This window comes from Pterocles gutturalis, unplaced genomic scaffold, assembly GCF_000699245.1.
Source record: "Pterocles gutturalis isolate BGI_N339 unplaced genomic scaffold, ASM69924v1 scaffold34500, whole genome shotgun sequence".
NCBI lineage: Eukaryota > Metazoa > Chordata > Aves > Pterocliformes > Pteroclidae > Pterocles > Pterocles gutturalis.
Genome location: NW_010139389.1, coordinates 1 through 17693, shown reverse-complemented (window position 1 = coordinate 17693; position 17693 = coordinate 1). Strand labels below are relative to the sequence as shown.

At 47.3% G+C, this 17693-nt stretch overlaps 1 protein-coding gene across 1 annotated transcript in view; it reads right to left on the bottom strand.

Moving 5' to 3' along the window:
• LOC104469006 (SWI/SNF-related matrix-associated actin-dependent regulator of chromatin subfamily D member 3-like) overlaps positions 1-17362 on the bottom strand; it is a gene marked incomplete at its 3' end in the record, with an annotated part of 38116 nt that extends 20754 nt beyond the window's left edge. The window contains exons 1-3 of the mRNA XM_010083328.1: positions 17285-17362; positions 6772-6989; positions 3639-3681 (exon numbers count right to left, since the gene is read on the bottom strand). Of these exons, the coding sequence (XP_010081630.1) occupies positions 3639-3681; positions 6772-6989; positions 17285-17362 (339 nt within the window). The remainder of the gene's footprint in view (positions 1-3638; positions 3682-6771; positions 6990-17284) is intronic.
• Positions 17363-17693: the final 331 nt, after the last annotated feature.

Here is a 17693-nt window from a genome sequence, read left to right as displayed (position 1 = left end):
CTCAAAACTTGACACAGTGCTCTAAATTCCTTCTTTGTAGCCTGTGCCTGCTTCGACCTCTCATACGCTGCCTTTTGATGTTGGGACCTCCACTGTGAGTTCCCTGCTTAGTTAATCTGGGCTCCTCACAAATCTGCTCATTTTCCTGCACATCAAGACAGACTCTTCTGTGTCCGGAGGGTCCCCAGAGGCCGGCCAGCTTCCCTGAGCCACTCTGCCCTTCAGAGCTGCTTCCCATGGGACCACACCTACCAGTTCCCTGAAGCAGCCAAACTCTGCTTGTCCGAAGTCCAGGATCTGTACTTCGCTACGCTCCTTCTTCATTCCCTTCAAGATCTTGAACTTCATTATTTCACAGTTGGTATAGCCAAAGCTGCCCCTTCTTATCACATCCCCAACCCTGACAGATCCAGGTGTTCCTCACCTCTGCTTGGCTCAGATGGAGAAAGAGGTGGACAGGAGCCACACAGTGACCCAACAACAGGACAGCTATTGTGGTTCAGGTCTGTGCAGAGATCCCACGTGGTGGCCACTGAACGGCAGCAGGACCTGACTGAACATTTGCGTAGAGGAGAATGAAGTAGAGAGGATGAAAAGGGGAGGACAGCTGCACAAAAACCTGTCGGCACAGCTAGACAAAGAGCCCTTGGGGGAATGTGGGGCCCAGTGAGAAGAACAGCAGCCAATACTAAGAGATAAGCACAGGTGAGGGAGACGCCGTTTGCTGTTCCAGAGCTGCACTCCCCTCAGCCAGTTAAATGGAGAAAAGCTGAGACACACACAGCCACAGACTCAGAGGGATTTTCATCTGAGACTCCTGCACCAGCACAGGCAGGCAAGGGAGCTACAGAAACAGGAGAGTGACTCACAGCCATGGTGCCTGGGAGAAAACGGAATGACTCAGACCTGAGAGACACTGACCAGAGCAATGAGGAGACAAGGCCAGGAGGAAGAAGAGGCGCAATGTGCCGTGCAGCCGCCTTTCTCTGCAGACAGCTTGTGGCCTGAGGCAGAAACTGAGGCACAACTGCAGGGCTTGGGTCACAGAGGCCACATCAGCTCCAGAGATCGGGGTCCCCAGGTATGAATGAGGATGCCTGTGAACTTTGCTGAGACTGGACGAGGGTTTCAGTGGCCTGAGAACAAGGGAAGAACCCAGAGGTAAGGAAAATGGGGTGGGGTACAGCCTGCTGCACGCAACTGGAGTTAATGCAAAATGCTAAGCCTTGATACATTACAGTGTGTCAGCCTGGGCTTAATCAAGTCTTCCTTTTCATTAAAATTGCATTTTAGACAAAAGATACGCAGTAGATCCAACTGACCTGCATTTCAGCAAAGCATTTGACATATAGTCATAAAGGGAACCACTACTTAAGGCTGAAAAATGGGGATTAGAACAAGAACAATATGTGGTAAAGAAGTAGCATAGAAAAAAAGTATTAAGTAGGAAGTACCTCATGGACCATCTCTGAAACTGATTTTATTTCGATATTTTCATTAATAGCTCCTGCACAAAAAGGAGAAGTATGCTAACAAAACTTAATAATGACAAATTTGGGTGCCATTGGCAACACAAGGCAGAAGACAGCAGAGAGAATGTAAGGAAACTGAGAGCTGTACAACAGAAATGGGATGAAATACAGCATTATAAAGCACAGGATCATGTTCCTCAGAGTCTATACCCTTAATTCCTGCTCTAACATGGGAATTCATCAGTTGCAAACAATAGAAAGTACAAACACTTGCAAGTATTACAGAATGACCATATGCCGTATCAATGTGGTAAGGCCATAAAAAATAAAATGTGATCCCAGTCTTCATTACTGGCTATTTCCAGTAGAGATAAAAATGTGTTAGTGACGTTCAAGCACTGGTGATACTGGTAATCTGTAATACTATGTACAGTTCTGGTCTCCTGAGAGGTAAATTTAAAGAGGTTCTGAAGAGGTGAATTCAACCTGGAACAGATGTAACGGAGGACTGGGAGAATTAGAATTGTGAGGAGCCCCTCTTACTTGGCAAACTAAAAGCACCTGCCTTGCCAAGCCTATCAAAAAGAAAAAAAAACCCCAACTGTTGGATCTGAAGTATCTCAGAAGTAATGAACCTAATGGCTGTTGAGGCAGCAATTGTATAGTGGCTTCCACGACAGAGGGAACCAGACTGGATGCGCCAGGAGGTCCCATGCAGTTCCATAATTCTATCTTTCTGCACGTAACAGTTTGCGAGGTTGACTTTTCTCATATGATTATATCCCTGCAAAATTAAATCCTTCTCAAAAAGCTGAACTGTAGCATCTGAGTGACCCTACCCAACCAGCAACACGCTCCAGCACCATAGCACGGGATTGACCAGAGAGCCTGGAAGTGCAGCAGCAGGCTATCTGTGCCAACTGCCCGACTCACTGTCACAGCAAGTAACAAGGAGAACCCACCTCCTTTTCCATGGTTACAGAAGATGGTTTTCAAGAGTTAAATGCATTTAATATCTTCCTCTCTGCCCTTCACAGCTCCCAGAAAACACAAGCAAGAGTCTGCAAAAAGTCTGTGGGTAACAGATGCAGGAATGAGGCTTTCACACAAACACCATGGAGGATGCAAGAGTTCAAAGGTCTGGATTTAATGGCAGCTTAGTCCTTTCAAGACAGCAGCATGAGAGATCTAACGGCCAACCTGTGAGAGGCTGCACTTTCAGAGGATGGCAGGAATTACATGAGAAGAAGTGACAATATGACATCAGGAGTGCCAAAGAGGGCTCCCCAGCTTGGGTGGCTGGCACCAGGTACCTGTGGAATGGCACAGAGGAGAACCTGGAGGCTGCCGGCAAGTTTGGGTTTACACTGGCAGTGGAGAGGTAGACTTGAAAGGGACATGGAGATCTGCACACCTGCCAAAGGGATTCTGAGCCCAGAAAAAGGGGTGTGTGTTTTGAAGACTAAGGAAGCTTGCCTTTTGGGACCAAGTAGGTTTTGGGGGAACTGCACTGAAGAAGACACAAGAAAGGAAAAGTCTGGGAATAATGAAAGAGAAGGGGAGCAGAGAGAAATTCCAATGTTTAAAAAGGAAGCAGAAGATTTCAGCTCTGAGGATCAAGCATAGGCAGACACTAAAAGCTAGACATATCCCCAGGGATAAGAGAATTAATAACTCTCTGGACACTGCAGGCCCCTTGAACTCTGTTGTTTACACTGGTGCTTTTCAGTCTTTCCAGGACACAACGGCAAAAACTAGAACCTGGCAGCTCTGCTGGGCCAGAGAGACCTGAGAGCGAGCCCATCTCCTGGAGAAACAGCTGTGCTCCGAACCAGCCTTTGGCCAGCCTCAGAAATTGATCCAAAACATCCCCGAGACCCAGCGGGCCCCAGCATCAAGTTGCGTACTTTGCAGCCCAGCACCACTGTCCATCCAGCAAGTGGCCTCGGCTAACCCAGCGCACGAGGACGGGGACGATGGGGCCGGGCTGCTCCACGCTCCAAGCCCCCAGCCCCAGCCCCAGCCTTCCTCTAGACTTTCACCCACTGCCTACTTACTTTTTAATTAGATTTTTAAACAAAAAGTTAAAGTATTTTCTAAAATCCCTCTAATTACACTAAGATGCTGGACTGATTGCGAAGGGAATAGGAAATGAAAGCGACTCACCCTCTGAGGGAGAATTTTGTCAGCCATCTTCCTCCTCTTGGCACTGTACATTTTTTAAAGAAAAAAACACGTTACCATGGTGACAGATCTAGGAGTAACGAGGCCACCTGCTAAATTATCCTGACATCTCCACATGCTGGTGCACAGCTGTGCATGCATCAGCAAAAGGGTCTCACCCATGCCCAGGCCCTAGGACCCCTTCTCTCAGCAGCCTGGGGAGGTAGTTAGCGAAGAACAAATCAGGGCTGTCTGTTATGCATCTTGGAAAGAAGTGTGCAAGTTCTTTGATCACAGCATCTTCCACGGTGCAGGGCGGCAATGTATGCAAGTGCATGTGCACATGCTGCCTATAGATACAGAAAAAGCATGTAGGACGACAGCGAGCACGTGTGGAAGTGTGCAGAGATAAACCCACGCACATGCACGTGTGAGGGGCCGAGTGCCTGTAAACAGAACGTGAACTGGTTCAGACAGACCGCATGCATTCATTCCTTCATGCCCTGAACTGAGTGCTGATGAAAACACACACACATACGTGTCTTTCATAGGAGTATGAAAACAGCACATATGCACACCCTTCCCTGTGCACACACACCTGTTTTATTGTAATGCATTTGCATGAGCAATATACAAAGGTGACTGGGCTGAGGCTTCCACGGCTGTTTATCTACATGAACGCACACTGGGAAGATACGCCTGTGCCTGCAGTGTACACACCTAATGTGTCCATTCATAGATCTGTGCTTTTAAAAACACACTCGTGTTCCCGTACATACACACAAATGTCTATGTGCCTAGGAAATGGTACTGGCGGGGAGATTGCCAAATATAGTCTTTTGAATTCTTCAGATTTCAAGCGCCGTTTGTGCCCACCAAGCCTGTCCCCTGGCTTTCTCTAACAGGGCCGAGAGGGAATTCAGGACTTATTCTTCACCCCTACACTTTGAGAGGCCTTTATCTTAAGCAGGAGATTAATCACTCCGCCTGTGACAGACAAACAGGAGAAGGTGAACCGCCTGCTGCGGCTCTGCCATGTCACAGGGTGCCCCTCCTCGCTGTTTCCATACGGGAAGTCTGTCATCAGCCATCTCCACCTAAGAGCTGTTTCCACGCACAGCGATGTGGCCCACTCCCTTCCTATGTTTGCTAATATGAAAATTGTCCTGAAATACCAGATTCCTAGATTCCTCCCCATCCCCATTTAAGCCAAGCCTGAGGAACTGGTTGTACCTGGAGGTGCAAACTACATCCTTCCTGGGGGCAGAAAATTCATCCACACGGTCACACCCAACCTCCCTTTTTAAAAGTGTACGAATAACGGGACTGGAATGTGACATAGTGTGAACCTCCAGCACCGTGCACAGCTCACAAAATCAAATCTGCACTGAAACTCTGCACAGAATCTCGAAGTAATGCCTGAGCAAGCTCCATCCTCTCAAAGGGAAATGCTATACGCATGCGCCTGCAACAACCCCAAAGGCGTGCAATTAAAAAGCAAGGAACAAATAAACCAAAAACCCCCAACAACTTGGGTCTCAACCAGTTCTCCAAGAGTCTATTACAGAAATTAGATTTTTGTCTCCACCAAACCTGCCAAGAAAGGATGACTACACCTTCTTGGCCTGTTTATGCCACAAAACATAGGACTCAATTTCTCCTAGAATTAGACCTAAGCTGCCAGAAAAGTTTGCCTGAAAAAAACCAGAAAAATTTAAATGGGAAATGACAGGGAGGTGGAAATGAAGGAGGGGAGAATGTTCAACACATTATCTGGAGGAAAGGCATGGCAGAAGAAACAGAGAAACTTTTCTGAGTGCCCAGGTATCACTGGTGTGAGCTGGACTCAGCGCAGCAGAGATCAGTGCTGGGTTCCAAACTAGAAGCACTGAAGTTAAGAACTGGGGAGGGGGAACTGCTTCCTTCTGTGAGCTAGGCCATCAGCTTTCAGAAAATACTCTTCCTTAATGATCCCTGGAAACTAGTTAGTGACTGAAGTTTACTGTAATCATCCAGCAGTGGCAATGTCTTGCGTTATATCTGCGCTGTATTTGTGCGGTTTCCAGGAGCACCTCCTGGGAGGTGCTGTGGAATGTGCGTGTTGGCTAGCGCTGGGCAAGAGCTCTGCGGCACACATGCACCTCCTGTGCTCACGTGCTGCTCTCACACACATTCCTTCTGTATTCGATCTTATTCAATCGCAATGTATTAATACTCTCAGGACTGGTGTCCTTTCCAGATGCATCCCAGACATCAGCATTCCCAAGTCTGGCTTGCTGATCCAAGGCATATAACCTGGACTGAGCAGGGCTCCTGAAGCGCTGAGCTTGGACAGTCAGGTTCCACCCACAACTAGATGCGATGACACCACCAGATCCCTGTCTGAATCTATATATGCACCTATAATGATTCTGCAAAAGGCAGACCACCTAGATGACTGCACCCTGCGTATTGATCAGGAACTGGCTCACACTTGGGACTCCAGACTGCTGAGGTCTAATAAGTTACAAAAATAAATTAGCAAACTGCTATTTAGGACAGAATGCATTCATCACTGTACAAAGTGGGCATATTTTAAAAAGAAAGTTCCTTTAAAAAAATCCCTCTAAATCTATGAAATTATTTCCTATACATATCTCTCTGTTCAATATGTAGGAATGCCTGTGACAGCTGCAAGTTTTATGACCACTCTCCTGACTGACCACAGTACAAGTATTCACATCACCAATCAAAATTTTTTTCCACTTATCTCATTTACAAACCATCTTGTTAGCCAGTCAGAAATCAGAGACACTATACAGGACAGATAACAAATAATACAGTAATTGTACTATATTAGAAGAGAACTGTTAATTAACTTTAAAGGCTAAATATAACAGCCAGATTTATAGCCTGATAGACCTGTGAGGTAAAAGCATCGTGAGTGCAAAACCAGACATCAGTAAAGGTCAGTTTTTTCAAGACCATTCACAAAGTAAGGAGTAAAATCTGCCAGTGTTTTTCCTGCTTTAAGAAACTGACCATATACAAATCTTCTATGCTGTCTCATTTATCTTACAGGTCTTACCTATTGCTAAAAAGACATCGTTTTTTCTTCCTCAAATTGTTCTCCCAGGTTTTCTTTCCGGACACTCACCTCCTGGTGCGGTTCTGAGTGGCCTGCTGCTGCTGTTGCACTTGCTGCTGCACCTGCTGCTGCTGGACCTGCTGCGGCGCCGGGCGCTTTCTCGTGGTTTCCATCACAGTCTGGGGCATTCCAGGTCGCACTGAGGGGCTTCCGACATACGGGGCGCCTGGGGGACCCATGGGAGCCCCTTGATGGGGCATCCGAGCTCCTGATGGCATCCCAGGTCGCTAGAGAAGAAGCGAAACAGAAAGAGCCGGTTTGGTCTGTGCTCCTTCTGCTGCACAGACATTTGTACGCGATCGGACACTAGCTCCAGCACGCTCCCCACTCTGACCATCCTGATAAGCACTAAGCAGCAACACAGAGCACACGAGCTCCAGATGGTATTTCCTGGACATCGTAAAGAGGAACTCAGTGGTAAAGCGGATGGGAAACAGGGATGAGAAATGCTGGGCTTGGGAGAACACCCCATGGTCAGTGCCGTGCCCAGGCCAGCTCGCAGCTCTACCTTCCGACAGAAGAACAAGCTCCACGGCAGCTGTACGCCGTCCAAATGGGTGCAGTTCACATGCTAATCAAAGCTTCAAGCAAGCTCATATCTACTGTGCTTCAGATGCACTGACGAGCAGGGTGCTTTGATCAGCAGGGAGACGGTAACGAGCCAAGGGGAACCATGAAAACACAACGAGACGTCTTCCACTAAGAGCCCTCTCCTTCACCTACACCAGAGAGCGGTGTAAGCTCATAAAGCGACAAGAATCCTTTAAAAAAAAGTCATGTCTCTGATCAAGCCACTGAAATAAAATAAAATTAATGTGGTCGTTCGTCAGCAGCTCCTGTAGGCATTCTGAAGTCCTGACATTTATGTGGACTTCAGCGTGCTCTGGAGAGACACTTTGGGTCAAATCACAAGCTTAATGCTGTACAGGACACAGCAAACTCAATTCTAAATTGGCAAGGATGAAGGCCAGCATCGAAAAACTCCAGAAGGACTTTATGAGACAGAATGAACACTTAAGATGAAAATTGATTTCAATAAATATTGAAGTGAATTACACGGGGAAAACACAATCCAGTCATCACATATAAAAAACAATGGGCTCTGAGCTGACTGCTGCCCAACAGAAGCAAGATCTTGGAGTTTAAACAGACACTTCCATCAAAAAAAAATCACCACCAAAAACCGCTCACTGCTTACTAGAGTCAAAAAAAGCCATTAAACGCCAGAAATGACAAGGAAGGGAACAGAGAACATCACTGCGCCACTGTCCATGACTTGCCCACATGCTGAATGCTGCAAGCTCTGGTCCCTGCAGCTCGGGACTGGCAGAGTAGATCTGAAAAAAGTACAGAGAGCGGCACAGAAGCGATCGAGATGTGGAACTGCATCCACGTTAAGTAAAAGTAAATATACTATGAGTTTCCATCTGGAAAGAGGTGACCCAAGGTAATATAAGGGGGCATTTGCTAGAGCTCTGCAAAGTCAGGAGTGGCCTGGAGAGGGCAGCTGGGGATTGAGCGTTCACTGCCCCCCAGCACACCGAACCCACTGTCGGAGCAGAGCCAGGCTCACAGGCACCAAAGGGGGAGAGCCTGGGGAACCCCTTTCCACGGGGCGCTAACGGCATGGGAAACACGTCTGGCTGAGAAACTCCTCTGAGTTAGCAACAGTTGAAGACTGAGAAAGTACCCGGGAGCTGTACACCAGTGGTCTCCAAAGTGAGGTGCGTGCACCCCAGACGAATGCAAGACAGTCCACTGGGGGGTGGGAAGAAAATGGTTTTTGTACCATTAATAAATAAAATAAAAATTTTAAAAATAGTTTATTTCAGGTTTATATAATCCTTTTATAATTTCTAAATATATAACTCCAGATGTAATTTGGATCTGCATCTCCAAATCAACCACCCAAAGGCACTGTAGCGCCCAAAGCCCCAGCTTAGCACTCGCCCTGATCACCACGAGTCTCAGATGTTCCTTGCACTTGTATGCATGAAGGAAACTGGAGAAGGAAAGAAGGGGAACGAATGATCAGCAGAGAGCTAGCGGCTACAATTGGCATTTTTAAGGCTGAGGCAGGAGAGAGACAAGCGCAGGAAGCCGAGCGGGTGGGTTCAGCGAGTACTTGTGTAGGAAACCGATGTGGGCACGGCAGCAAGAGGCATAACTGAGGGTTTGTGCAGAGCTGGAAACATCTTCTCCCGTAGCACGGAGCTACAACAGCTGCTGGAACTGCGCAGCTCTCCCCGTGCCCACGTGCTCGCCCCCACCTGCTGACCCGGGCAGAGTCAGCAGAAACAAATGGCCAGAACACGCTCCTCACTGGGGCCCGTACGTGAGCTCTCTCTGCTGTCTGCCAATCTACACGCTGTGGCCATCCTCCAGCAAAGAGCAGACCACGGGCCGCTGTCGCCTGTCAGTCAGCCGGGGACATTCGACAGTCCCTCTGAAGAGACGAGGCCCTGGGCAGAGCCAGCTCATGTTCACCCCTCCTGGAGACTGCCCGGCCACGCGGATCAGACCGCAGCCCGCCTCTCTTCATCCGTAAAGGACACCGAAAGGCCGGGAGAACAAGGTCAGCAAGCCAGATCTACTCGGGATCTAAGCCTGACATCTTGGAACTTCCTTCGGTTCCCTCTGTTAAGCATCAAAATAGAGAAAGGGCAAAACTGAGAAAGAGGAGACAGCTGCAGCAAAAGCATATTCAGTCTCACCCCTTGCCCCGCCTCATTCCTTCCCTCCCTCTCCATGTTCCTATCGCCCATATCACCCGTGGATGAAATATCACTCACTGTGCAACTGCCATCTCCCTGCTGCAAGCGCACCAGCCTCCCGAGATACAGAAATGCTTCCTCTACCTAGACTTTCATAAAAGGAGAACGAACACGCGGGCAGTACCTCACCTTAGCTGAAAGCTTGTTCTGCTCTCAAACATATGTGCGAGACAAGACAGTGACAGACAATACATTGCATTTTCCACAATACTGACATAAAAAAAAAAGTCTTGGTACTAAAGAGCATCACAACACCACGAGGCCATCTGAAAAAGATCTGGGAGGTGCACCTGCCGGCGGGTCAGGATCTGTCTCTGCCCTCTTCTCAGAGGGATGGCATCTGTCCTCAACAGGCACCATCCCCGGTGAAGCCTGCCACGCCAAACGGCACTGCCACGTCCTTCTTCCTGGGAAACCATCCACCCCAGAGCCCCTACCCAACCCAGCCTGTTCGTACCCACAGACCCCTCCCGTTTTCCTCCGCTGACTCCACACACACGCGTTGCTCTGCACTACTTCAAACACCCCACTGAGCAGAGGCCAAAGCCGCTGCGGGGCACAGGGAACTCGGAAGACCACCGCTCATCCCCCGGTGAAGGGACCATGCGCATCCCTGAGGAGACGAAGCAGAGAGTGGAGCAGAGCTGCTGGCGGAGCAGCTAGACAAAGCCAAACAGTACGGCACACGGAGAAAGGCACACAACCAACGTTCCTGCATGCATGCTGCTCCCTAAGAACTCTGCCGACCGCCCGCCTTCCTGCACACAGCCCACCGCTGCCCTGGCTGCCCCCTCCCAAGCCAAGCACACCCTCTGTGCAGCACGCACATCACCTCCCCAACGGCTGCGCCGCGTCCCCATCACCACCTTCCATTTCCCAAACCACACATCTGGCTTTTCCATTTTCTCCCCTGCCTGAACCTCCTGTCACATCAGAGGACTGCCTCTGTCCTCCTCCTCTTTGTCATTCTTCAAGGGAACCTCTCCTGTCTGAGGGCAGAGATGAGACAACACAGGAGCGGTGCTAGAACTAGAAAGTTCTACTGCAGAGTCTTTTCTCAAGGGACATCAACATCACAGCAGCCAAAACGCTGAAGCAGAACAAAGGAGGGTTGTCTGGACACAGCAGATAGAGAAAAATAACCTGGAGAACTGATGGGTAAAAGGAAAAGAAGATGTCAAGAAAAGGAAAGCAAAAACACCTACAAGAACCTTAGAAAGGGACTGAACAGAGAGCAGGGAGTCACTGCAATGCAACGCAGCATCGAGCTGCACCTACGGCGATTTTCTGTTCTGAAAGAGACGGACTCTCCCTCTCGGCACCATGCAGGAGGGCTCGGATGGTGCTCAGTGAACAGCCACGGGCTTCTTGTTAACAGAGAAACCGATAGATTTCCAGAAGAAGAACAACAATTATGAAGTATACAGACAGCATTTTTTTTTTTAACTAAAGATAGAAGCTACCTTGGCGAGACAATGATTCGTGTAAAGGCATTACAGAGGCTACCGATTTCTATAAGGCATTAACATACACAAGGGGAGATGCCAGATGCTGTCTGGAGGTAAGAATGGGTCACTAGAAGGATCTGGAACAGCTGAGGAATTTAGACTGGACTGAGAATTGTCTGATGGCAACAAGTTTCTGACTGCACAAATGGTTTCCCAACTGAATGTGCCGTTTCAAAACGGACTCGGAAGTCCAAGAAAAAAAGGTGTAGACGGCTTCTCTCCTGTAGCTACAGATGCTACCTCATATGAGTTCCTTCTCTTTTAATGTCTATGAATCTTTTAGAGATTTAGTAAGCAGAAAGATCAGAGTATTGCAATCCTTTGTGCTTGTCTGCCATATTCACCTTCCTCCATTTCCCAAAAGTTCTCACATCCCAGAATCAGGGTCCCAGCGTTCCAGGTTACACCCATTTTTAAATAATGATCACGACAATCCAAAAATCTTTAACTTAGAAAACGTCACCTTTACAGAACTATGAACTGTAACTTGAGGCAAAATTCAGCGACCACCTTCCTATCTCCTGGATGGCCTTTCACAGCTCAGAATAATCAGACACCAAACCTCAAACGAAGTACTTGGATGCAACCAAAGAGAAAGAAAAAAAAGTCTTTGGAATGGAAACCAACAAACCCTGTATACCACCTCTGAGTTCCATCAGCTTGCTCATTTTAATCCATCTGATCATGTCCACTACTGTGATATAATGCCTGGAATGGATTTTGTGTGAAGAACGACCAGAACGCGCCTCGACTCTGTGCAGAGGATGGCTTTGGGAGGCGAGAGGCAACAACAGAGCCCTGCAACACCATGACCAGCACGGGGAGAGCGGAGGCTGACCAGGGCTCACCGCAATGAGGCAGCAGCTAGCGGTTGGCAGGACCAGGTACTTCTAAATGGAAGGTAAGTTGCAAAAATTCCTGACACAAAGCACTGTGAATGCTAAAAGTTTATATGGGCTCAGTGAACTAACCCTGACACAAATAAAATGCACACAGAGGTACTACCCGTAGCGGGCAGCTTTGGGTCAGAAAGCTCCAGCGCTACAAAGCACAGAGTGTGTGGGTGAAGCATCACCAGGGTTTTGCCTTGTTCCTGCACTCCCGGGCAGCCTTCCCCTGCGCCCTGCACTGGGACACTGGCCTAAACGATCCAGGGTCACTGTTCTCATATTCCTACAGTGGTTCTTTTTTAAAAAAACAGGAAAGCAATTGCAACATCTCACAGATCAATTACACCTGCGCACCTATATTCATCAGCAAATCCAAGTTTTCCCAATGAGCAACTCAGATTTGTTCAACAAGCCCATGCTGCATACAATCACACTGACCTCTACTAAAGCCCAACTGGAATTTATAGGCTTTTCTTTTCTCCATTATGTGTGAACTTTTCTGTATTTGTTAGCCTGCAATTAGTCCAGTGCTAGGAAAGGACAAACCTTCAGTTCCTACTGGCAGCCTGCCTGCACGGGTGAACGCCGTACCATGTTTTCAGTCTGCCAGCCTTCTGCAAGCACCCTCCCCATCAGATTTCTTCACTGCGGTGAGGTCCTGTGATTTCTCCAGGCTGCCCTACACTCACCCCCAACATCTCCTTCTGCAATAAAACAGGGAACACATACGCAGCAAACCAGTGACTCCCTTCCAGGACCTGTTCCCCGGCCACGTCCCAGCACAGAGAACCCTGCAGACAGCCCTGTCCTACGGAAGCGGAACAAACTGTCCAAAACTCATGAGCCTCTTTCCCAGCCTCTCTAGTGTTGGGTGATTTATGCTCTGACCAGATAGTATTCACATCCATGATAATATAAAAATTAGTGGGATGTTTTTCATTAGCAAAGTTCTAACTAGTTCCATTCAGTAGTAAAGTTCTACTTTTTTCTACTTTCAAACATTCTCCTCACCTCACTACTACTAGTAGTGATCTCTACAAACTGATGACTGGCTGGAAGAGACAATGACTTTTATCCATTTAAAACAGATCACCATTCCATTTGGGGAGAATATCTTTAGTTCTCCCCATTCTAATAAAGCAAATGCAGCTTTTATAACACACTGAAGTATGAGTCCTTGAGGTCATCCAGTCTTTCCTCATCTCAAAGTTATCACCAGTATCTCCACCGTCTTTGATAGATGTTTACTTCTTTAACCAGTGCCTAAGAGCCCCCAGTGACAGATATTTTACAACTTTCCTAATCACTCTCCATCCTCGGGTGGATAAATAAATCAGTAAATCCCATTCTCTTATTGATGACGTCTTCACAGGCCTCCCACTACTGCTTCCCTCTAGTTACCCCCCTTTTTGCTGGTTCGTCACGCAGATGACCGAAATCACAAAAATATTCTGGGAAGTATACGCCACGGATTTACAACTGCTTCTGCATTATTCTCTAGGCAGCTCATGGGGACATCCCAGCCTTCGTCCTGAAGGGTTACGGTTCATTCAAAACCCAGCAACATATGAGGAGATGCAAAATTTGTTTACGAAATTCATCACTCATCCCCTTTTGCAGATCATTGATAAATCTATTAGACACTTCATACACACCTTGGGGGCACCAGACCTGGTTTTTGTCTCTTTTAACGTGGGCAACGAGTTATTTACCACTATATTAAATATTTGTTCACATGATGGCATGCTTTGAGACTCTTCTCTCACTGTACTAAATGCTGTTGCATGTTAACAGGGTTTCTGTACCTACCACAAAATTCTGTGACTGGATTTGAGAGATAAACAGACCAAAAGGAGACTGGGGATAAGCAAAGCAGTCACACAACTGATACAGAGGTCTGTATAAATTAGCAGCCTTGATATGTAACTAACATTAAACTACAGAGATTAGCAGGAACTACGAAAAAACACACACTAGCAGAAAATAAATATGGACAAGGACTTAAATTGACAGGAAGAGCTTCCTAAGCACAGCACAGAGGACAAAGAACAAGATCACTATGGGAAAAAGAAGGGGATTTGAACTGACAGCGAGTATATTGCAAATACAAATATGACTTGATAGTTAAGAAAAGGACACAGAGCTTTATAGGTGTATCTTGTGTACAAAAGGCAAGAAGATTGGTTTTGGAAGGAAGATAAAGTGGGAACAGAAAAGGACACAGAAGCAGATGAAAGAGGTCAGAACAACAGGACACAGAAATGAACCTCTCAGCAGCTTCTTGTGTGATGATGACACAGGCAAGGTTGACAGCACAAGGGACCAGAGGGGAGAAGATTGCCGCAACTCAGTCACAAAGGGACAGACGTCTGGACAAGAGTTGTGACAAGATCTGCACCATGGACCTTCTCAAGGCCATATGGGAAGAGATCTCTCTGAGTAAGAAAAAGAAAACAAAAAAAAAGAGAGAAAAAAAAAGGGGGGGAGAGACAAAGGTAACATCCATTGAAGGGAGCCAGCCAGCAGGGAGGCCGATGGCAGGGTCCAGAGGACAGAAGAAACTGAGAAAAGGAACAGCCTGCAGAAAGTTTAATAACTTGGTTTGGGTCAACAAAATTTAAGGCAACAGCTGGACACCCAGACAGAGATGTCATAAAGACAGTCTGAAACGTACTACTACATCAATAAAGAGATAAATCAATGTAAATGTGGTGATTAAAGCCATATTTATCCATAAAAGTGCTAGAAATAGAGCACAGAGTAACAAACAAAAAACAAAAAAAAAAGAATAAAGGATGAACTATTTGGGAAAAATAAAATTCTTCCTTCCCACAAAAGCAATGCGCGAGACCCTGATGACAAGAGTAAACAGAACAAAAGAACTGTAAAAATAAATAACTGAAAGAAATCTAACCTTTTCAAAAGAAGAGCTGCTAACCAGAGGTGTAACAAACTATCAAGAACTCAAGCAGGATGAGAATGAAGTATCCCACTTGAGATCTTTAACCGTTAAGAGGTTTTTCACCTTTCAGAGGGATCCCGTTTGACCAGGACAAACAAGGAAGAAGACATCTTCTGAGCTGGCAACATGGAAAAGAACAAAGGCAAACTCAAGTGCACAGGAGCAAAGTGCAAAGTGACCTTAGCAAAGGAACATATGTTTCCAGAAAGATCAAGTGAATCCAAAAGCTAACTGCCCTTGGGACATACTGCAAAATTATTCTGTTTGTTTAAGTGTTCACATAGCAAAAAATTTTCTCACAACATTCTACCTCTATTTACCTGTCCCCAGTCTTTTTTTGGGGGAGGGGAAGGAGGGGGTGGGAAAGCAGCCTGCAATAACCAAATCAAATAATGTTATCGTAGGTAAAATAAAAAGCAAGTAATTCAAAAAGGAGATTTTTCCCTAAAATTAGAGCAGAATTTGACTCCAACGAATTCCAGTAACGTTGGCTACGTAACTTGATTTTTCAAGGAATGAATTCAGATGCTGACACACTGTGGATGGTAACGAAACTCAGCAGCCAGCCAGAGGTAAACTCAGCTGTGATGGCACATTCTCCTATTTGGTAGGGTGCAGAACCTGAAGAGGTAAAATGAAGTTGTAGCTTTTAAAATCTTTTTTAAGTAATGGAAGACTGAACCTGTGTTTTGATGAATATGAACCCAAGATGAGGAAGAAACCAAAGGAAAAAACAAGGAAGGAGCAGCAGAACTAAAGGTGATAATCACAGAGGAAAGGAGAGGGTCATTCATGGGGTGCCCAGGCAGCCAAATAACCGACAAGAAGCCCCAGCCTCACCAACAAGGAGCAGGATGACGACAAACAAATGCAGATATTCCAGGCAAATGCAGATATTCAAGTAAGATGCCACTAGTGGCAAAACTCCCAGGACAGAAAAGGCAGACTTTTCTAGCATACAATAAGTCATGGAAATGAGTTCGGCTATATCCATTCTGGTATAAATTTAAAATTCCCATGCTCAGGAGGAGAGCATGCTGCTTTCACGTGAGGTCCATCTAGATGCGGAAGAAGAAAATTCACACAACTATTTTTGCCACTCTTCTTGATACCAAAGGAAGACCACTGGTATGCCAATGCCAACAGAAACCTTGGAAAAGGCAAAAGCATCCCCTACGCCCACCCCTCCCAACTCACTGATGGTTCTGCGCAGCTACAGCCACCCTGAGTCAGACCAGTGAACCCACGTGTCCACAACACCTCCACCGCAATAGCCCTGCCCTCCTCCTCCCCAGTCATCCCTGCACATCGCCAGTCTCGCCACAGACTGCTCCTGGCCGCTGGCACCACGTCACCTGGTCGCCGTTCTCACAAACGCAGAATGCCACCTAGAAGCCCTCAGCCCTGGAAGTCCCACTGTACCCAGGACCTGCAGGACACATGCTGGATCCTGCATGCCTTGGAGTGAGCCTGAAACACGGAGACCACTTGGGAGCCTGCCGCCAGCTCCACAGATTTCCACAACCTTTGCACAAGAGCCCCCACCTGATGCCTTCAAAAAGGTGTCACAGGAGGTGCCAGAATCCTCAGGAGAGGAAACACTCGGGACTATCAGTATCCAAACAATACCCGCATTCCCTGAGGCTCTTTAGCAGCCTTATTTTTGTCAAATGTGTACCAGTACAAGAAATCCAAATGTCATAAATGGTGACTGCTGTCAGCCACTCAAGTCATTTAAAGAACATCGTTTCCAATGGCAGCAAAACAGGGTTAGCATTTCCCCTTAAATGGAGATCGAAGACCTGATTCTCAAACAAAAGCTGGAAAATTTTTAAAGGCCTGAAGGATTGCTTTAATTAAGCGCAGCACCCTGAAATTCTCTGGTGAGTGAGTTCCCATAGACTGCTACGGATCCGCAGAGCTTATCTCTCCAAGCCCCTGAAAGTCACCTGTTAAGTAGCCAGAGGATACACAAGAGCCAAGACTGGAGACAAGAACCAGAGGCAGCACCACACGGCTTCATTAGGCTTTCATCAGAATTGTTTTTCAAAACACAAGTTTGATTACAGAACAAAGTGTCCTACAAGCCCATTTGGGTCAGATCCAGTGCAGATCCTGCACCACCATCAGGCTCAAAAGCATGCTATTCGCCATTCATGGAGAACCACAGCAAAAATCACAGCACACATCCCCCCAGACACAAGCCCCTATCACCAATGAATCCCAGCACATCGGGGGGGCTTTGCGGACCCCGGCGGTCTCCTGGCAAGGCAGTCACCAGTGCCCCAGGAGCACACCGCAGGAGCCGCTCCAGCCCCGCGCAGAGCCTTCGGTTTCCACTCATCCCCCTATTTAGAGCCAGCCAGCTCACTAACTTTCCCGACTCACCACCCCATGGACCAGAAACTCAAAAAGTTTGCTTTTCGTAGCTTTGCGAGCCCCTCCTGTAACTTCGTCTGTAGCCATCGGGGTCTGCTCAGCCTCTCTCTCTCTTTCTCTTCCTCTTTCTTTCCCTTTTCTGCCTTTTTCTCCAACTCTCCCCTCTGAGTCCTGCTGGGCTCTCACACTTCTAATAGCGGGAGTGGGGAGGGGGCCCCTTCAGGGCCTTGCTGACGGCCCACTTGCGCTCAGCCTCAGCTGCTGCATTCCTCCGCTGATAAGCCAGAAATAGTTTGTGCCGCCGGGTTCTGTGTGTTTACTCTGCAGGGACAGAAAATCCAGCTTTTTAAACCTCTCTGTCCAAACAGCAGAGATAAGCGGCAGGCGAACTGAAAACACTTTTCCGCGCTGCGCCGCA